The sequence below is a fragment of the Streptopelia decaocto genome (genome assembly GCF_964273445.1).
Source record: "Streptopelia decaocto genome assembly, chromosome: 6".
Taxonomy (NCBI): Eukaryota; Metazoa; Chordata; class Aves; order Columbiformes; family Columbidae; genus Streptopelia; species Streptopelia decaocto.
The window spans coordinates 35621534-35643911 of NC_138660.1; the positions used below are offsets into that span (position 1 = coordinate 35621534).

A 22378-nucleotide genomic window follows, 5' to 3' on the forward strand; every position below is an offset into this window, starting at 1 on the left:
CCTGAGGGCATCTAACCACCCTTCCCCTGTGTGCCTCTGGAAGTCTCTGCAGTTGTAGCATGCAGAATCACTGCAAGATTAGAGTTTTGTTTTGGTTGCTTTGCTGGTAGCCAGCAGAATAGTTTTTTTCTTTCTTGTCTGGCAATGACTTAAAGGGGGAAAATATTCTGCTCTATCAGTTTTGCTCCAGCTACATTTGTGTTAAAAGCCAAGCCAAGGGGGTTAATGAACAGACAGCTGCTTGTGTTTTATGGTGCTGTTAGCTTTGTGGTGTGTGGACCTATTGCTTTGACCAAACAACTAGTGAAACATTACCTGTAAGGCTGGCCATTTCTTCTCATCATCCCTGTGTGTCAGATCTGGAAAGCGCTCCCCCCACAGCCCTGGTGTGGCCCTGTGCAGCAGCTCTTCCACAGGAGAGTGTTCTCTGTTCATGGATCCCTCCCCTGCGTTGCGCAGTGCTGCTGCCTCTGGCACACGCAGCTGCTTGCCCTCATGCAGCAGGGCTCATAAGGATATGTCCTCCTGCAAGCATGTTTCCAGCACTCTTGCAGGTCGTCCGCTCATGGGCTTCATCTTCTTCTGATGATGTCTTGCCTGTTCTGTCTTGCATCACTTCCCTGAGCTTTCATTTCTCATAGGTGCAACTTGGCACACCTGGAAGGCATGAGTGCATTCATTTTGACTGGAGTAAAAACTCCACTATTTCAAAGAACGTCTCTAGGGAAGGTCTCAGTTTGTGAGTTCTTGGTGCGTGGGGAGAGTTGGGGTTTTTTTGTTGTTTGATTGTTTTTATTCCCCTGGAGGCTACAGGCCCTGCTTTTGGCATTTTTGTGAGCTGTACCCACCACTACAGTACATGTGATGAGTCATGTCTCTAAAGACCTGCATTGGATGAAATCACAGTTCAGAGCTCCCCTGAGGGCTTCCTCAGCTTCACAGTCACAGAAGCAGATACTGCTTTTCTTCCCTATGACCTGAACCAACAATTTGCCCTTCAGCCCAGAAAAGCCCTAGTTCTTCAACCAGAGGAATAAACTGAGAGCATATTTGGAGAAGGAAGAATTTGGCCTCTCCCTCCTATATGCACATTTGGATTGTCCCTGGGATGTCCGTCTGCTCTGGTCACTTTGTCCAGGAATGGCCATGTGGTTGCACAGCCTCCTGTGTCATCTACAGGAACTGTTAAGCAAAGGAATTAAAAAGCTCTCAACTTGTGTTCTCAAACTGAAACAGTGTGGTGTTTGGGGAGTTGAGTGCAAGTGCTCTGAGAGCCAACTGACATTGAATTATTCTGGTTATACAGTGGTGAATTTGAACAAATTACCCTTTGGGTACTTCCCAAGGGGAATGTTTGTTGACTCAGTTCACAAAGGAAGTAAGGATGTGCATTTGCTTGTGAAAATTATTATCCAAATCACAGTGTTCTTTTGAAACAGTTGTTTGACTGAATACCAAAAAGAAGCAATCAGATGCTTGCCTTAAAAGACCTTTGCAAAGCAGTGAATGGTAAAATTATAAACTTATTCTCTTACACCCTCAGAGCGGAATGATCTATATTTGGATTTCTTTTTTTTCAGCCACAGAGAGGAAGTGAATTGAGTTTTCAAATGGTGTTTGGACCAAATGCAATTAATTTGGCTGTGCTTCTTAAATGTAGCTGAACTAGAACAGCATCCTGGGGAGCAGTGCCTTTTCTTGACTCACAGACCCAAACAATATCCCTCTCTTTCCTAAAGACATTTGGTTAAAAAAAAAAAAGTGAATGTAGAGCTGGGAGGTTAGACATTTGGGTTTCTTCCCATCACTATCAAAACCATACCAGGGAAGCCTTTTAGGCTCATATTAGCTCCAGCTCTACTCCCACCATTGGACTGTCCAGTCTATTTAGACTGCAGGGACTGCTCCATCTCTGTTGCTGTTCCCTATTTCCTAACAAATCCAGAGCAGCCGTTTCTCTTCACTGAGTACCAGGTCTCCGTTTTCCTCTCTTTCTCTTACTCTCACAGCACTTTTTGCAGCCCTTGGATCCTAGCTCCTCTCCTCCAAGATTGTTCTGGATGGCAGGGCTGCCCCCTCTGCTGTTGTCCCTGGGTGAAGCTGGGCAAGCACTCATTCAAGATGTTTTTCATTTTTGAGGCAAAAAGTTTGTGGTTGGGAGAAATACCACGTAGGAGCATCTTTTTTGATTTCTTTTAGGAAATACACTGAGAGCAGTGAAGTGTTCCATGGCTTACTTAGGTACTTTGAGGATGATCTCAGTGCTGGCAGATGGGGTGCATGAGTGTACATGTTCCTCTCCTGAGCAGAAGGACCAGAGTTCATCAGACAAGTCTGTATCTGGTTTCAAATCTCAAATTTGTTCTAGTCCTTGATGCAACGAGCAGTCCCCTCTGCTGTCATTGCTTTCCTGTTTACCTGCCATTTGCTCTTTCCTTTCATCTCTAGCTCTTTGGGGTTTTTTGTTTGTTTGTTTTCTTTTAGGTATCTTACCACTAGCTTGAAAAATTCAATGAATAATAACAATGTTCAAGCTATAGTAGTGCTCTGAGATGTTTGTGGGATCTGATCCTGCAATCCCATTCCCAGTGGATTTGATGTGTTAGATTGAATTGTATCAGTGAGAACCTCAGGACTGATCTCCTGGAGGAAAGGGAAGGTGCGAGAAACTGAGCAATTAGATCCATCCCTGGAATTTTCATTTTTATACTTTATATATTTCTTAACTCTTTCATCTAATTTCCCTGGATGGGTGGATTTTAGACATTCAAAAGTATTAAAAAAAAAACTAATTCCAAATTAGCAATGCCAGGAAGATGTGTGCTATGGATTCTTTCTTCTTCCCAGCTGTTCCTGTGAACTTGGAAGTTGGACTGGCCTGGCAAGTGGCCCAACTCGTTCCTGTTGATGACACTGCTCCAGCAGAAGCGGTGTGTGGGCAGACAGGTAGTTTCATCATTGGGAGGAGGAGGCATGCATCACCTTTTGTTTAAGCAGAAGCATCTTTTTGGAATGCTATCCATTTTATCGGTTAGGGCTTGAACAAGGAGCAGCCAGGAGAGGCTGGATATTGTAATTAGCACAAGTGGAGGCAGGCTGCTGTGCCTGCCTGCCTGGAGAAGAATAACCTGTTGAATTTGCTGGGAGCTATTGCTGTGAGGACAAGAGCTACGGTTACTTGGGAGTACAGCAGCCACAAGTGGATGAAGTAGCTGCTTCAGAGCTATGCTGTGGGGAAGGGGCAAAGGCTTGGATATTGGACGTTGGATGCCCATTTGGGTTAGAGCCTCTGCTTTTGCCTTCTAAGCCTGGGGAGGAAGAACACACAGCCGGTCTGGTTTTGGTGGGGTCGGCCAAGGATGGCTGCGCTCTCTCAGCACCTGAGGATCCTGCTGTGGAAGAACTGGCTGAGTGTCAAGAGGCAGCCGGTGAGTGTGGAAATAAAGTAGCAGAGGAGGGGGATGCTGGAAATCACAGAAGATGAGGGGCAAGAGGGGGCACTGCAGGAGAGGAAGGTCACAGTATTAAAATAAAAATATTTTGAGGGCTGGTGGTAGAAGCAGAGAGGGAAGGAACGGGATGGAAGTGAAGGTGGGTCTTTTTAAGCCAAAGTGATTTGGTCTTGCTTTGATGCTCATGCATGAGGGCTCAGGAGTACAGACTGACTACCATGGATGCCACTGTTGTTCCATGCAAACAAAACCATGCACAAACTCTTGGACAGGCCTGAATTCAGGCTGCAGTTCTCCTCCCGTGTGAGCAGACCCCATCGTCTGTGTACAGCCTCCAAGGGGTCCCTGGGATTTGAGGGTGACGGGGGAGTGCCCTTACATAAAACAATTTGTAAATGAGGGACAAATTAAAGTGTCTCTGAGATGCAAGTAGGACAGATTTCCAGCATAGTACAGAGTGTTGCAAATCAAACACCTCAAGCGGTCTTTCTTTCCAAAAACTAAGCCATTGCCAACAGTGTCTAGCAATCTGAACTGCAGCAGCATTGAGGAGACAAATGTTCTTTTGGGTGGCATTTCATGTCCAAGCAAAGTTTGCCTGGTAGTTTAGTCCCAGACTGGTTATGGTACAGCTGCACAGTAATCTCAGCAGAACCATACTGCTGTTCATGGACTTGTATTGCAACCTATCCTTTTGCTAGTAATCTAAATGTGACGGTTTAGAACTTTTCAGCTGAAAGGAAGCCTTGGCAGGTGCAGAAAATGCTGACAGAAGAGAAATGGCCATGGAGGGTGTGATCTGAGGATGGAGCATGAGGCCTCATATCACTGAATGCTTCTGCAAGGTCTGCTCTTGCCTGCCCTGTCCTGCCTCTCAGTTTTGGAGCCTGATTCAGAGAGGTGTTGAGTTTGTCTGATTCCTCATGATCCTCCATAGGAGCTGTGGATGTGCTGTGCACCTTAGAGTAGCATATCCTGCCAAGGATGCAGGAGACTTTTTCTGGAATGCAGAGGAATCACAAATTATGTGTAATTTCTCAAGAGAAACTGTAGCAGCCTTATTAAAAGCAGAAGGCTTGGGTCTGTCTCACCTCTTCTGTACCCAGAGTAGATGCTAACCTAAGCCCTACCTGTACTTCTGACCATGCAGTAGCACTTGCTTTAAGTCTGGCTTGCTGTGGAGTTGAAATATCAATTTTGTAGAACTGAAATGTCGATTAAAATAAAAATCTGGCCACTGCTGATTATTTTATGGCAGGTAGTCCCTGCAACCCTCCTTCATTTCCCTCTCTTGCTCCAAATTAGGGAGGTTGTTCATTTGGAGAAGATGTGAGGAGGTAAACCCAGATCTTTTCTCCCAAACACATCCTGATTTCTCTGTCCTCCTGCTTGTAGTTTTGTTGTGCCTCTCTGTTTCTGATCAGGAGTGAAACTACCTTACTAACTTGCCTAAGTGGACTAAATGACCTTTGAAGGTCCCTTCCAACCCAGACTGTTTTATGATTCTATGAAGGCAGTTCCAGATGCTGTAGTCATGTTGGCTGCCCTTTCCTCAGCTAACTGGTGTGTCATGGAATGGTAACCTCATCTAGGTGTTCCTGCTCCAGCAGGGGGATTGGACTTGATGATCTTTCGAGGTCCATTCCAATCCCTAACATTCTGTGATTCTGTGATCAGGCAGCCCATGTCCTCACCCCACATACTCAAGTGCTTTCCTGCTCTGTTTATCAACCTCTCCAGGGCTGGAAAACATATTTGCTTCTTCCTTTTGCTTTACGCTTTATTTCCTCTGGAAATAAGCCCCGTGAGAGACTGCTTCTACCTGTGCAGCACACAGGGGAGAGCTATGGCTTGTTTGGCTCTTGGTTGAAATCAGCTGAAGCTCTGCAGCCATGGCCAGGGGTTGCCTCCATACAGGTTGCTCCTGCTGAGAAAAGAATGTTCATGAGTTTAGGCGGCAGCCTAAGATTTGGCTTGTGTTCCCAGAGAAACTGGAGAAATCAGTGCCTCTTGCACTTCTGGTGCTTTCCATCCGTCACTTCTAGGCAACTCGGTTACTTAAACATCGAAAATGTGCCTGCAACCAGAGATACTAAGTGAGGTGTGAGCAATTAAATCTACTTCTAACAGTGAAATATTCCAGCAACCAGAGGATTATGCAACAGGCATCATAGTGCTTAATGTACCAAGAGCCAAATTGAGGTTGGTTATGGCTTCTTTCAAGTCAACGTGTTGCACCTGCAGTCAGCTTGGCCAGGATGGCTGTCTTGTTTTTGTTGACTAGAAAGGCCTGGGACAGTGGGAATGCTGTTATGTTGCAACTGATGTACCCAGCTACTATTAAATCCAATTAAGTCGAAGGACAGATACTAAGGGAGGAGCTGTCTTGAAAGTGGGGAGTAGAAGCACCGTTTTAGATCTGAACAGAGAGCTATAAAAATTTCCCAATCAGTATTAATTTGTTCCTCCAAGAATATGACAGATCTCTTGCCCTTCCTTTAGGCACCTCTGACTAATATCAGTTCCTGTGCTGTTAACCTGTAATTTTACTTTAGCCAATGTGGTACTAAACCAGGAGGAGAAGTTAATAATACTGTTTGCATGGGAATTAATCAGAGTTAAACAGTGTGTTTGGGGACTGATTGTAGGGAAAACAGGTGATATAAAAATTTAACAAGATTCATCACTGAAACCAACATCTTTTTATATAAGTTGTCTGTGCATACATAAGAGCAGGAAGAGTACTGTCTGTAAAAGCTAAAACGTTGCTGAGTGCTGAAATCATAGGAGTACCCTCTCTGAAAGGATACAGGAGATGTGCCTTGTGGTTTGATGTCTATCAGGTGCCTCTTTTGGGGCACGAATCTTGCTCCTACTTTCATGACTATGTGATCTTGCCAGGGAAGGTAGGGATGGAGTTGCTGTAAAACAACCATCTTTAAGCTGAATTGCTCTCTGGGATTTTTTTTGTCTGTTTGGTTGGTTTTATGTTCCAGTAAGTATCACAGGAAATGAAAACACTGTTATGGGCTTGGAATTACTATGGAAAAACAGTTTTGGGTAATACGTGCTGATCTGAAAAAAACAGCAACACAGTGATGAAAAATGGGATGATTTTGAAGAAAGACATCTTTGCAGTTTCAAAAATTGGCCTGAAGATAGCATAGCAATTTTGCAGCACGGAGTGGTTTGAGCTTAACTACTGATGGATGGAAAACTCTAATCTAGTAAGCACAGTAGCAAGCTAGCCAGCTAGTGCAAAAGCAGTTGATTATTTGAATAATTGCAGTTTCCTAGCTTACAAAACTCCAAGGCTTGTAGTTTTAAGATGGACTGAGGACCTCGTACCTAGATTGGTTTACTACAATAGATGACTAGCAGACTGTGTTTTCTTTATTCCTGTCCATTGAAATGGTCAACCCTCATGTCAGAGACAAGAGCTTTATACACTTCCATGGTTTTTCCAACATACTAGGCTGATTTTATATCATCTCCCATCTCAGCTCATCTGCATGGGCTGCTACAGTCTGGAAATGGAAGGGTGTCAGGCAGCTGGTTTGCTGGGGCCAGAAGCTCCTATGAGGGATCCTGGTGATGAGTGTTTAAATATGACTTCTCCAGCTGGTTGCACAATTCCACAAGCCTCTTCCTTAACCACGCTTGAGCTCCACATCCTGTAAATGACTGCAGTGAAAATCCTTTCATTCAGCTCTGCTGTGAGGCTGAACTACAGTTTGAGAAGAACAGTGAAAATTTGGGGGGGAAAAAAAGCTGTAGACTTGTCAATTCGCCTGCCAGACATTTTAGTTTTGACGTATAACTGAATCAAAGTCATTTTTACCCATTGTTTGAGCAGTGCTGTTCACCGAAAGCAGAACCAACCTTTCACACTTCAGCTCTTTTATCTTGCCATCAGTACTTCCAAAAGTCTTGTACTTCTCTGTGTGCTTTTACTATTACATAGCAGTGTCTCAAAGCTTGTGTAAACACCGTCCTCGGTAATTATCAGCTAAACTGAAACACAGGAAGGCTTATGTTATTTTCAGGCTTGTTATTTGCTCCTAAAATCTCATGTAGTTTTCCTTCCTGCATAGATAATATTTGGCTTTTAATAGTATGCATACCAAGACAGGTGTGATTTACAATGCATCTTATAATTCGTTTAGGCTGCTATTTCTACATTCCAGACAAACTCTGGGACACATCAAAACGACAAACATAACCAATATATTTTCATTGCTGTTTTATAGGTATGGTCGTTCATTTTAATTTCCTGGCCTGTGGTGGTTTTCATAATCTTGGCCATTATCCGCCTCCGATTCCCTCCAGAACCACAGCCAAACTGTAAGTAACTGGTTTTGTTTTACATCTTTGGGGTTTAGTTCTGATGATATGTATGTGCACTGGAAATGCTCGACCTGGTTAGCATGATGTGTGTGATTCTTTGTTTAAGAAGTCTATGTGTCTGTATGATGTGTGAAAATGGACCACATTGTGACAACCACTGGATATACGGTTAGGATAACTTTGAGAGCTTGCAGCCTGATCTGGCTAAAGGTTTGTGAACCTAATTTTGTAGACAGAGGTAGAAACCCAGAGTAAGCAACAAGTATCACAGGAAGTCTTTAATGGAGAAGGACACTCTTGGTCTCTTAAGGTGGTCTTTTAACACCAAGCCCATCTGCTTTCAGCAAAAGGCCTTCTTTAGGTGTGTTATGTATTTTAAGTTCTCCCAAATTCCCTTGAACCAGTCGGAGCAGGCAAGACGGGACATGTTGTATTTTGTGAAAACCCCAAGTGTGGAAATGGCAGTTCTCCCACACTTCTCCATTGGTTGTACTTCCTGTCCCTGATAAACTGGATAAGATGAATATCAAGAGAGCCAGCTGGATGGTAAAATATTTATTCTTTTACTCTACATGGCTATTAGTTTGAATGTTTATTTAATTAGAGCATGTTTGCTCTGGATGGTTTCTTCTTGGAATTAATGGATTGGAAGGAAGGTTCTTAGGAACAGCAAGGAGCTTCATCACTTGTGCTTTGCTGTATCTTTGGACTAGTTCCCTTTTCTTCCACAGATGAATTCTATTTTGGGACAAGTCTCAGTAAATATGCAAGTAGGTGTCTGTTTCTCTTAGAAGCAGATGATAGGAACTCTCTAATGCAAGAGAGGGTTTATGCTGGAAAATAGTAGTTTTGATGTGTTCTTGTGATCCAGATATTCAGAGACCTCCTAGGAATCCCAAGGGATGAAGAACGTTAACCAGAGCATCAGACAGCCAGTTCCTTCTACTTCCCTAGTTAAACAAGAATAGCCACTTCACAATTCCCCTCTTTTTTTGAAAACTGGAAAAATATATCAACTTTTTGCTTGAAAAGCAAAAGACAAATCATTTGGGAACTTCATTTTCTGATGGGGGAAAAAATAGGGCAGAGGGAGTTTTTAGTTTGTTTTGAATAGGAATAAAATCCACTTTGTGCTGAGTTCTCATGCCTTCCTTAAACAACCACAATTGTTAAGATGTGACAAGGAGCTGTTTCCAGTTCTGCTGTCAAGAAATGATTGCAGGTAGACAAAAGTCTAGAAGCACAGGCTCCATGGCACAGAGACAGAATAAGCCACTCAAATTCTGAGTTTTGAAGCCTTAGAGAGAACCCCTGCCAAGAAAATATCAGTCTGTAAGCTTATCTCATATATTCAGAGCCACGGAAATATCATGAAATCTATTATTGGCTCAATTAAAATAGCTCAAATTTGAGACAGTAAATTCTTTTGAAATATGTCTAATAAACATTCAATTGATTGAGGATTTTGTAGAGAAATTACTTAGCACGTATCAGTCAAGAATGACCAAGTGGTAAGAGTTTCCTGCAAGAGTAAGTTGCTTGCTTTGAATTATATTTGTGTAGCACCGAATGCAATGCGAGTTTGTGCCAGGCTGGACTCCGAAGGGAGATGACATGCCAAATAAATGTCACCTGTCAAGAGGATGCTCATAGGAAAACTAAGAACTGAAGAAAACAAATGAAATACATCTAATATATAATCTTCTTCACAACTAAAGCATCTAGGAGGGGGAAAACCAAACAAACAAACACAACACCTCTCTTGTTTCTCCCAGGCAGCTGTTTGATGATGTATTTCCAGGTCAGCAGAGATTCTTGTCAGGAGAAATGAAGAAGAGATTTCTCTGTTTCTGGATACCCAGTTTCTATGATGATCTGAGAATCTAACCAAACAAAATCCCAGTCCAGTTTACTATGCACATCACAGTTGAGGCTTTTGACCTTTTTATTACAGCCTTTACGTTTGCTAGAAGATATTCTGATGTGTTTTATGGCATCCGTGTGGAATAGGAAGCTCTGGATTGGAAGCCTGCATCATGAAAGCCAGTGAATGGGGTTTGATGGTATCTTCCAATCTTTTGTGCCTGTATCACCTGTATTGTAGAATGAGCAGGGACTAAAGTCCCTTTCCATCACTATAGGTTTTTGCAACGTATGGGAATTGTGTGCGAGATACAATCTGTCCCTCAGGGCTCAACCCACTCAGTCTACAGAGAAGCCCAATTACACTCCTTGCTTTAACGAGCTCTGTGACACCCTGTCACGCCTTCCCTGCCCGCTTTCTTCCCTGTCTGTTCCCCATCTCTCTCTTCCTGTCAGTTTGGGCTCATCATTATTCTCCATAGAAGCTCTCTTGGGTGTGGTTGGTTGTCCACTCATTCACAAACCCTTCTCTTCAGTGCTATGGAGAGGATGTGGTAGAAGCTTTGCTCTGCTTCCCCTGCCTTTCCACGGGACAGCCCATGGGCTGTGAAAACTACACCCCTTTCACAGATATTTATCCTTCTTCATGGAAGGAAGCTGTACACTATCCTTCCTCTGTGACACCATCCCAGAGATGAGAAAGCTCTGGAAAGATGGGCCTGGCCTTAAAATCCACCAAATCTTTTCTGACAAGGAATTTGTCAAACTCTTCTCAGTGAACCACATCCTACTCTTTACCTCTGTCTAGAATTTCCATCCACATTTCATCAAGCCCATGGAGATGCCTTCAGGGTGTATTGCATTCACTTGGAGACATTCTGCAAGACTGCTCTTTGCAGCCAATATTCTGGGGCAATATTGTAATGGTTGAGCACTACATTGTTTTGCAGGACTAGCATAGCTGTTTAGGTCTAGTTTAGAGCCAGAGCTGTGTTGTGCAATGCTATGTAGGAGCAGATACTCATACTCTTCTCTCATTCTTGGCTCCAGGGCTCCTGGGAGAGGACCCAGGATAGGAGGATCTCTGAGCTATGCTCACAGAATCACAGAATGTCAGGGATTGGAAGGGACCTCAAGAGATCATCTAGTCCAATACACCTGCCAGAACAGAAACACCCCGATGAGGTTACACAGGAATGTGTCCAGGCGGGTTTTGAATGTGTCCAGAGAAGGAGACTCCACAGCCTCCCTGGGCAGCCTGTTCCGGTGTCTGTTACCCCCACTGAGAATAAGTTTGTTCTCAAATTTAAGTGGAACCTCTTTTGTTCCAGTTTGAACCCATTACCCCTTGTCTTACTATTGGTTGTCATTGGTTGTCACAGTCTTACTGTGATCGGTAGTCAGAATTTGACCAGGTCCAGAACTGGTTGAAAAAATCAGTGTCACAGAGCACAGATCTGAGATGCTTCAGGAGAGCGGCTGTGGCTTGTACCTGCAGGCGAAGCTTTCCTGTGACTTCTGTGCTGAGCACTATTGCCATGTTAGAGATAAATGAGACATGAGTTAACCTGGGCAGGGCAGTGTCAGAAAAAGGGGTAGGATGCTCTATATTGCTTAAAAGAAAAGGATAAATGTAGATGTTAGTCCCCTTTCCCATACCACTGGGGAAGCAGATAATGCAGTTGGTTGTGATGAGTGTGAAGTGTCTGTTCTGCCAAGCAGTGACTGTCATGTTCTGTCACAGCACTGTCCTTCCTCTGAGATACCATACTGAGTATCAGAAAGGTCTAAAAAGATGCTTCCACTTTAAAGGAGTTTGCTTTGTAGTTGGAAGAACCTGAACTCATGTCTTCTTCCAGTAGTGTGGAAAAATTAATAGGTTCCCATGCTAATTACAGGGAGTTGAGATGGTGGCTCAGTGACACAGGCCACTCCATTAATTTGGATACATCACGGAGATTTATGCAAGACATAATCCACCCCAAGGGTTCAGCCTACTCTATACTGACAAGCACCCATCAGACTCCCAGCTCTCCTTCACCATTTGCCTGTGTTGGAGCAGCCCTACTCTTCCTTTACACTGCTGTCTTCATTTTCCTCCCTTTCTTTTCTGTTTCTTTTCTCCCCTTTTTGCACAACCCAACACCATATTTTTGTCTGTGTTCAACTGCAGTGTGTTTAGCGAAATAGCCTCATTAGGTCCCTCCTTGCTTTGATATGAACTTTTTGTTTCATTCTATTGTGCTGCTGTTGTGCCAGGGAGTAGATTGCCATATGACACTCTGTTTCATTGACACAATGCTGAAGGAGGGTATGAATTACATTAATTATCCCCACATTTGCTGGAATAGACCTATATGTTGATCACTTTGCACACAGAAGCAATGCGCAGCCATACAGTTCCCTGTGAGTTGCCCAAGCATCTACTTAGCTCAGAGACCCATAGCCTAAACAGCGCTGTGATGTTTATAATGCCTCCCTTTCCATAAATCTCCACACCTCCATTCTTTCCTCAGACTCTTCCACCTTGTGAGCTGTGACTGAGGGATGTTTAGAATTGGAGATGGGAACTCCTGAGTTACCAGTATTTTTTCCTCCCTACTGAATTACAACAGGGCCTTGGGGCAGTCGCTTAATTCTAATTGACTTCCTGAAGTGTCTAAATCCACATGCTGGGACCTAGAAGCAGAGAAGTATTCTTCCAAAGGTACTGAGCAGTTTGCCTTGCACTGACGTTAGCAGTTATTGATGTCTGTGTTTCTGGAAAGGTCACTTTTGTTTAAAGAATCTGAACCTGAACTCCAGAGACTACCTGGATGCACTCAGCACTGAAAGACACTGGCTTAGTAAATACAGCTTTTGTGCAGATTTTTTTTTCCTAGAGTCTAGATATGGATTTAGGCTTTTAGGATCCAGTTTCTAGTTAGGAAGTGTTCTGACTGTCTTCTTTAGTCCTGTTTGTGCTGTGCCCTGCTGCTCATACATACAAGAGCAAGGTGGCTGTTATTACAAGGCTAAGTTAGCCTTGTTGGCATTAAATATTGCTTTAAAAAGCTCTGTAGGAAAAGGGCTAGTGTACAGTTCCTCCTCTCTCTTGGTGTATTTGTGCTTCTGTTGGTGGTGCATCCTTCCACAAGGCAGTCAATCACTCTGTCTGCGATGCAGACATCAGGTCTGTCACTTCCCCATCTTGACATGAATTTGCAATACCCCTTAGAAGGTTTTACACTCTCTCCCTTTGTTCTTTGTGTTTGGTTTGGGGGTTCTTTCTCCTCCCTTTACACCTGCTGCTTCTTCTGCTCCTTTGAAATTTTTATGCTCTCTTGTCTTTAAGATCTCCCTCATCAGTACATGAACCTAATGCATTCAGATTCAAGTGCTGATTTTTAATTTATTAAATAAGAGGGTGGAAGGTGAAGGTCTGTGGGTGAGCAAAACTAGCTTGCCTAGTCTTAATAAGCATGGAGGTAGTTGCAGTCTGCACTGGGATGGTTGTCTTATTTGCAGAACCTGAGATGCTTGAGGGAACAATTAGGTGATGAAATGCTTCCTCCATGGAGGCCACCAACACAGGGAGGAGCCTTGCAGTGAGTTGTCTGCTGCTTCAGACAACTGAGGACGTGGTGTTATTGGGACACTCGAGAAAACAGAGATGCTATTGCTGTAAAGATGAAAAATGCAGGCTCTTGAATCTCACCCAGCCACACTGGGATTCTGGGGGAGGGGGTTGAAAGGAGTTATCTGGAGTCCCGCTGAGCTTATATTTAGGAAAAAAGGATCCGGGTAGTGGGTGTGTGACTTGCAAATCAGGATAGGCTACGCGTTACCCAAGAGAACTGGTGCATGTGCAGTAGATGCTCACAACATTTTTGTTACATAATGATTTCTATAGGGAAAATTAGAAAAACAAACAACCAAACAAATTAGGGTTGAGGAAAAGAGGCTGGGGATGCATAACAGGAATGCAGTGGAGAAATGTGTGTGCTCCAGAGACTGTGAGACATATTGTCTCTGTTAGAATAGATACTAAAGGTGTTTGGTGACATGCAACTTAGGCAATTTCTGTCAGTGCCGTCTGCTCAACAGGTGAAACTGTGGAGGTTCTGCTGACTGGCCAAAACAGGGTGAAAGAAACCACCTGCTGGCTCCAGAGTGGTTTTAAAAATCTGCTCTGTGATACGAAAGGCAGCAGTGTAGGGACAGTGGGAATGCAAATACCAAATCCTTATTTCTGATCCAGTATGGCCCTTAAGTACGTGTTTGACCTGAAGTCTGAGTAATCCCATTAAAATCAGTAGGGCTAATCACTGCTCTGCTTTTTTTTCCCGTGTCACAGCACTATAAGTGTCATGGCAACTAAATACTTTTTTTTTTTTCATAGATAAGGAATAGGCCAGCTGGCTATTTGGACCATTCTCCATGTGTTTAAGAGAAATACTCTGCTTCAAAATTAATATTGTTCCATAGGTTTAATGGTTGAGTTTAGTTTTCCGAGAGAGATCGGAAGTCCTAGCATTGTCATAAACCTTTCTATTAAATATAGGCAGTGTATGTTGTTACTCAGAAATAGATGTGAACAAAGCTGGAAATGGGTAGTTGCACATGGTTGAAGAGAAACAACATTGTCATCACGTCATGAAACAGGCACGTTTGTCTTCTTGACTGTTTAACAAAGGAAAGGAATAAAGTTTACTGCTGTGTGACTATGGGAATGACTAGAAAGGAAGTGAGAAGTTTGTGTGTATAAAATGTAAACATTTTGCTTAGAAAACTGTAGGAGTAAATATTTTCATTAGATTTTGTAACTTTTTAGATAAACATAAATCACAGGTGATAAACAGTCAGAATAGCCACTCTGGGTTAGGGCCCCTGCTGCATGTAGGAATGCAAGGCACAGGGTGTTCCCTCCACTACAAAAAATCTTCAAGGTTTTAAGGTTTCTTCAGCCAGAAGCTGAATGGGTTGCACCCAAGTGCTCATATTTAATAGCCACTGGGAAATCTATTTTTGTTAATTCGTCTAATAGTTTTTTAAATGAACATCCACTTTTCAGCATACACCACCCTGTGGCAGTGAGTTCCACAACACTTTGATGTCTGTTTAAAATGGTACTTTCTGTTCCCTTTATCTGCTGCCTCATGATCTCATTGTGTTTCTTTGTCCCTGTGTTGTGAGGAATGATCATTTACTCACCCTTTTCATGACTGATCATGCTCATATTTATTTCTCTATCAAACCATTTTTGGCCATATTTTTCTTTGCTGAAGAGTCCCAGTTATTAAGTCTCTTTGTGTGATTTAGCAGTGATTGAATGCATTTTCAATTAAACACAATGCTTCCTAATGAAGTCATTTGCTCATTAATACATTTAATTCACCAGTGGGGGAGTTGAGATTTGTATGGATTCTTTATGAACTATGGAAGGAATTAATGCATAAGGTATGTGCAGTACCAGAGTGCATGAAATCTGAGCCAAGGGAATTTTTTTCATGCCCAAGGAGGGTTAGTGATACAGCACTAAACTATGGGTGAATAGAAAATAGAAAAGCTTAGCATGCTTTTTAAAAAAAAAAAATGGTGGTAAAAGGCGGAAGCAAATACAGTTAATGTACCCAAATTTATTTAAGTAGTAGCTATTCATAGTGTACATCCCGTATCTTTGATATGAATAAAATGGAATATACATTTTGCCTGGTTTTGCAGGCTGGATGGCAGAGCTTGGTAGGAAACCCTGAAACCAGAAATAGAGTGTGGTCAGAAGAGGAGGAAGGGACGCATGGGTGACATTTTGAAAGCCAAAGATATGGCCCAAGTAGTTCCATTATATTTAAGGGGATTTGCACGTTGGAATTCTGGGGCTGTGGTATAGTCAATGTCTATCAGAGCAGCAGAGCTGAGACTGGGGAATGGAGGGAAAGGAAGGTCCTTTGTGCACCGAGTGAACTGGTTGCTGGTTTACACGAGGGATGTGGCTGGTGTAAACCAGAGTGTAACTTGTACTGGATGTGGACATAGTCCTGTCTTTATACCCTTGTTCCGTGCACAGCAGTGATAATAAATGCAAGCAGTGATAACCTGAAAATACTACTTATTTCCTTTCTTTGCTCCAGTGTGGGCATTCATGCTGCCACTGGGGGTGGCATGGGGGGGGCTGTGTTCTTGGTGCTGTGCCTGGGGTCTGCCGAAATGCACAGTTCCTTGAGATGAATGGTTGGATTCGGCTGATGCAAATGCCTGAAACCTCAGTTCAATGAAAGAAGGAAAATCAATGTGGCAACATAAAACATGGTCCATTTAGATTTAAACGTTTCAGTCAATTTCAATTAATCTTATAGATCGTAGTGAAATAATAATTTTCATCTGTCGTGTATGACTTCTATTATTACTCTGACATTTTTCATCGTTATTATACAAGGCACCTTTACCTGAAGAAAACATAATGTGTTGCTCCTGTTGTAGGGAAGCAGGCTGGAATCTACAACAGTCAGGGAAACAAGACACATGAGTTTTCCTCATTTTATTCTGAATGAAAGCAAATCCAGAAATGCCACAATTTCCAGTGACATACATGTATCTATTATAGATATCTTGTGTTTATTGTTGCTGGTGTGCATGCTTTATTTCTCCTCAGCTCTTGGAGATGTGGCTGGCCTGGCTAGATGCTCCTGAGCAGGGAGAACCAGCCCATGCGGTGCTGAGCCCTTGGCCTCTCCTGCCCTTTGGGGAGGAGAATCTTCAGATTCAGTGCCCTTCTTCCAGTGGTGACAGAAAATCAAAGCTCTCAGTAAGAGGAAGCAGCAAAAGCCTCTGCGCTTGGGATTCAGCTGCTGTCAAGTCCTGAAGTCAGTCTTTGCTAACACGGTACAAATCTGGGCTCAGATTTTGGTCGCAGACAGGCCAGCTTGACAAGAAATGTGCTGTTGACCTCTCAGCTCAGACATGGGGCAGCAGTGGGTGCAGTGGTCTATCCCTCCTGGCTCGTAGGCAGTGTAGTGACACCCTCCAAAGGTCATGGTCATTTTAGGAAATGAAGAGATTTAAAGCTAAATGCAGTGGAGAGAATGAAAAATGATGTCATATGTTGGGGATCTGCTGTATTGTGTGATGTGGCATGATAAAGTTGGGGACTAGAGGGCTAGGGAAATCCATATTCCTTGGATGTGGCATTGCCATAGACTTTGATGAGAGAAGGAGCTGCCTTCTGCAACGTGTGGAAAGCTGTGGGGATTCCCAACAATAGAAATACTACAAAAGTCACTAATGGTGGTGTTATGTTTCAGGTTGCAAAACTGTCCCCATTGAAAGACTGTCCTTTAAAATTTGCAGTGTCTTTACAACTTTCTTTCAGTTATGTTTCATAGCTAATGCTTATGTAGTGTACTGATGTGGTGGATGTGCCAGATAAACCTTAGCCAAGGGAGGGACAGGTAGTTCTCCATGTCTCCTTGAAACATCACAGGGAATCAGGAGCCAACTTCCTTCTCAGCTGTCCCTGCAGCGGCGTACAGGGCTGACACAGGGGCTGGATGTGGATGTGTGGACAGAGCAGCTCGTGTGGCTCTGGAGTCACGTCTCCTTGCCAGAAGCAAGAGGACGGAGGGCTGGAGGATGAAGCAGAGAGCACCTTAATCTCTTGACTCACCTTCTCACGATGAAATTCCTTCCTTTGCAGGGTGAGAGGGAGTTGCAGGGGAGAGCTCTGAGGGTACGCTGTATGTCTGGGGGTTGGGTTCCCAAATCAGCTGTGCTCCCTCCACTTCAGGTTACAAATTCCTGTCTCTATTTTTCAGCCTGCTGTATCAAAAGAAAAAGAGCTTACATCATCACTGTGTTCTTATGCCATGCACCTTGCTTGTGATATTAGCAACTCATTGTTTAATTGTCCGCTTAATTCAAAGTGTACCACCTTTGAGTCCAATCTTTGAATTTATTGCTACTTATATCTCAAGGAACTATCTTCCCCCACTCTAGACTCCACAGGATCTCTTGCATAATTGTCTCTGGAAACATCTCACATCTCTCTGAAGAAAGAGTGCTCCCCAAGCTCCCAGCCTTGTGTTCCCTACTCTGCTGTCCAGTTTGGAGTCTCACTGCTTCAGCTGCTCCAGGTCTCCCAAGAGACATGAGCTTAGTTCCTGGTAGAAACACTGACAGAGAGGTCTGTGGTGTGTGTTTTTGAACTGGGGCTTGAGTCAGTTTCCTGCATGGGAATGAGGGTTATGGGAGATCAGAAGGAAGATGAGAGAAAAATGCCAGTGTGTGCAGAACACCATGATGCAGGGTTGTAATTGGTGATCTCAAAGGGCAGATGTCCCAGGCGTGGTAGGGATATTCACACAAAGAACCTTCCTGATTAAAGTGCCTTACTCTAAAGTTTCCCTCGTGGGCAGCTGACCTAATTACACTTCCAAACTTTGAGTGGCGTATGTTTGGTCCTTTGGTTCCAACACCAGAAGGACTGCCTGTAGGGACAGGAGAGATCTTTTACTCTCCCTGGTGCTCTGGGATGACCGGGAGCTGGCTCAGCCTGATGTGAACTGTGGTGGCCCAGGGGATGCAGTGAGTGTTGGAGGAGCTTCCCACAGCATGTAGAGCTCCACCCTTCTCCTCCGGCAGGGTATCATCTCCTTTAATTTTCTAGGGCAGTTCTGTGTTGAGATATATGAGAGAATCACAACAACACTCAAAACAGGTGCCTTTGACTCTGCAGGTCTCAGTGATCCTCTGTGCCAGTTGCTCGCTGGCCCAAAGCACTGGGAACTCTGGTGCTAAACTATAAGCTTTTGTGTTTTGACCCAAAAATGCAGTGCACACTCATAGGTTGTGACCAGCCATGCTGAGGAAAGCTCAGGCAAGTAAAATCTCCTTCAAGGAGACTGACAGCTGTGTATTCCACCTGCCATCCCCTTTGGGAACATCTGTTTTTTGACCACAGCTGTAATTAATAAAGGTAGTACAAATGTGGTATGATGTCCTTGTTGGAGGAGTTAGAGATAGAACTGTGGCTGGGCAAGAATCACAGGTCATCTTTGTAGTCTAAAGAGCAAGGTAATCAATTACCCCAAGCCTGCCTGCAGGCCTTTTGTAAATCTGGCTCCTTTCCATAGTAGAAATAATAGCAGTGTCCTTTGCCAGCTAATTTTCCGAATGATTATTTTAAATAATATGTTGCTGTGATCCAGCAAAAGAGTTCTGAGATTTATTATAGCATTTGTCAGTGAGAGGAGAAGCAGCCAATGAACTCTGTGGGCTGGCAGTGAGCAGAACAGGGCAAGTGGCACATAAAATACTAAAGTCTCTAATTGCTCAGGTCCACTCTGTGTTTGCAGAAATGAGCGGCAGGAACATACGTCTCACCCCTCAGCTCTGGCTGCCAGCATCACATGTCACCAAGCAGATGGGGTGGGACCTGCTCTGAGATGATGGGTCGTGGTGAAAGATTGCTTCTCTCCCTTCCCTGGGCAGGTGTGCACAAAAGCAAAGGAGGTTGTCCAGTCCTGGATCTGTATCCAGGGCCAGAGCCCTGTTTAAACAGCCTGAAACTGAAGCTTGTGGCTTTGCATAGAAACTGATCCAACCAAGCCTTGGAGAACATGCTCTTAGGTGCTTCAGGTGACTCTGGCCATGTGCCTGCTTTTATTTTATTTTTTTGAAGGTGGAATTAGGCTATCATAAACCTATGGTGCTTTTGTCATTTCTTGCCTGTTTCTTGCATTTTGGAGCAGATGGAGGACATCCAAAGTTGCTTTGGGACTGACATGTTTGTTATAAACAAATAGTTTGGCTCTTTTTACTAATAAATAGCCTTTCATAGCTTTGTCAGTGTTGAGGAGGCACTTCTAGTGGGATTTGGCAGATAAGGCAGCCAGGGTGGAATGAAAGAGCCTCAGTGAAACTCAGTCTTATGGCTTGGTAAGAGGAAACAGCGTATACTGATATAAACACATGGCAAAAAAGTGCACATCTGCATCATAATAATGGCATTTTCTTTCTCCTTCCTTCAGGTTATCTTGCACCCCGAAACCTTCCTAGTGCTGGCTTCTTCCCGTTCCTGCAAACCGTGCTGTGTGATTCAGATGCCAGATGTAAAGGCACACCGTACACACCAGACGATCTGCTGCCAAGACTTAATGACATCTCATCCCTCAGATTGTAAGAGAATCTGAACGTATCTGGGGGTTACAAGCTGTAAAGCAAAACTTGCTCTGAGGTGGAGGGAGCAGCAATGCATGTGTGTATGTGCAAGTGTGTCCACAACAGAATTATCTCAGGTATCTGAAGATCTAGAAATGAAAAGCTGGACTGCAACATGTGACACTTAAAAAATGTTCATATTAGGGACAGCTATCAGTAATGTGTCAGTTGGTCCAAGCTTGATAGTAGAAGAGAAGTTTACTCCCTGAGAAAAATGCTTTTGCTCACCCAGGTCAGAGCAAAGAAACTTTTTTTGCATGACTGTGGGTCAGGTCCTGCAGGGTGTCAGTGGATGAGTCTTGCACCAAGAGCAGCCCAGTGTGCTGATCTGCCACTGTGGCCTTCGACTCGGAACTCTTTGGGTGGAGGTGGCAAATGATCCCCAACAGCTCTTGCTTGAGGTACACTTGTTCTGGAGAAACTGCTCTCAGTAGATTCTCCAGGTGTCAACCAGAATGAGCGTCCTCTCTGGAAGCCATCAAACATACCAGGAAACGGATTAAAATGAAGCAACAGTTTTTGCCCACAAAAGCATAGGGAGTTGCAGCGTGGAGCTGGCCGGGCATGTTTTGTTGGAATGTTGGTTTGTTGAATTTGACATCTTCAGTGGAGGCATTTCAATTTCATTGGTGTTCCAGTGGAAGTGTTTGTTTTCAGACATGCCAGCCAATGTTGTTTCTACCTCCTGGCTGCCCGGTTCTCACACACCCCTGGGGAACGTGCTACTATGAGGCCTGGCTGGTTAATGGAGAGTTTAAAATCTGGGCATCTTGTATACAAGGTCCCTAGTTGCTTACGTTTGCTTTCAGGTGAGAGGCTACTCCATAATGTCTATGTCAGAGCCTCAAAATCCCCCTTGGCCAGAGCTCCTGAATCTGGAGAGCTAAGGTGGGCCCCATGCTTTCTACCAGAGAGCCCATCAGGCAGGATGGGGGATCCTTGGGTTGGTGGCTCCTTAAGGAGCCAGACAGGTCCTCAAGGGTCCTCCTTAGTCAGTGCAGAGGGACTGATGTTTCCTGGTCCAAGTCAATGGTCAGGATCTCTCCATTGGTTAGAAGGAGTCTGGGTGACTAAATATGTGGATGGCTAAAGTTAAGCAGGGTGAATCCTAATAAAATTCAAGGTCACACAGCAGAATAGGGCAGAACTGTGCAGAGACTGGATGCCTGCATTCACAGCTCTTCACTTGTTTCCTTGGTGTCATTGTTTTTCCCTGATCACGTTAAACAATGGTTAATTTGGGGTATTGAAATGAAGAAACAGGAACTTCTAGTGCCAAAGCTGGAGGTCTTCCATGAGTTTCAATAGCTACAAATCCTCCTTGCTTTCTGGTTTTGGTTTCTGTACAGCTATTTAGGAAATAACTGTTATTTCCTGCCAACTGAAAATCAAAGGATTTGGCCAAAGTACAGCTCAAGTCACATGAGTCATTAATAAGCATCTTAACCACTACTGATGCTAGCAGTTGGCTGTGTGAAGTATCACACAACTATGTGGGTATACCTACCCTTGTGTGGTCAATGTCAGCTTTAGAAATATATTTTATGCAACAAAAAAACCACCCAACTATTAAGTAGTCACAGCAAACCTAGCAGTATACAGCAGAATCTCAAACCTCAGTAGAAGGTGGACTTGGTAGGGGAAGGCTCCAGAAGCCAACATGAGTAGATGCAGCTTTGCCTCAGGAGATAAATCACCATGGGTGAGTTTGTCATGAAGGCAATGTATTTGAGCTGTGACCTTTCACTGTCTGGATATATTATTGTGTAATATTCTAGGGTTTGTAATATTCAGCAATGCAGACTATTCTTTTTTCCTCTCCTGTTCTGCAGCTCACCGAAGCTCTTATTAAACAGTTTTATAACTTGCCCTATAACTGTGTCTTACCAATGGTCAGCAGAGAAAATATGCAAAGTTCTTAATCTTTGATTCTGTTCCTCAGAAGCCTTTACGAAGGTGTGCAAGTCATGGTTGCTTAAGATCTCCATTAATAAAAGGGGACAAAAAACAAGCTTAACACCGATGTCTTCAACCCTTTCTTTTTCCTTGTAGTTTGGGAAGGATGAAGTAAGGTCCTGATGTCTTGAAGGATTTTGTGGTAGGGGTGTGTGACCAGGTATTATAGCTTAGAGCCATTCCAGCTCTCTGCTCATTCCCAGGGTCATTAACAATACCATAAGGTTCTGCACTGTTTCTTCTGCTGAGCATACACTGGTGGAGGACAGAATAGGACTTGATGCAATGAGGCCTTCTTTGCAGAAGTGGGAGTTTTTAAAGATTTGACCCAGTATATATGTCAAGCCTTGCCTGTCTCTGGTGTCCCTGCAGAGCAGGCATGAATGCAGTCCTCTCCATCGGTTTCATGCCCGGGTGTGCTGCAGTTCACTTCCCCAAAATACACACCAGGGCTCTGGAAGGAACCAGACTTTTGCACAGCCCAGGTTTCAACATACCTGCCGTGAAATCTGGCTGTAGACCCATCTGAGTCACGGGTAGTTAAGTGTGTGCTTAATCATAAGAAA

At 43.7% G+C, this 22378-nt stretch overlaps 1 protein-coding gene across 1 annotated transcript in view; it reads left to right on the forward strand.

Annotated features, from left to right (window-relative positions):
- Window positions 1-3359: 3359 nt before the first annotated feature.
- ABCA12 (ATP binding cassette subfamily A member 12) overlaps window positions 3360-22378 on the forward strand; it is a gene marked incomplete at its 5' end in the record, with an annotated part of 82030 nt that continues 63011 nt past the window's right edge. Inside the window, 3 exons of the mRNA XM_082055431.1 lie at window positions 3360-3428; window positions 7703-7796; window positions 19667-19814. Coding sequence (XP_081911557.1) covers window positions 3360-3428; window positions 7703-7796; window positions 19667-19814 — 311 coding nt within the window. The remainder of the gene's footprint in view (window positions 3429-7702; window positions 7797-19666; window positions 19815-22378) is intronic.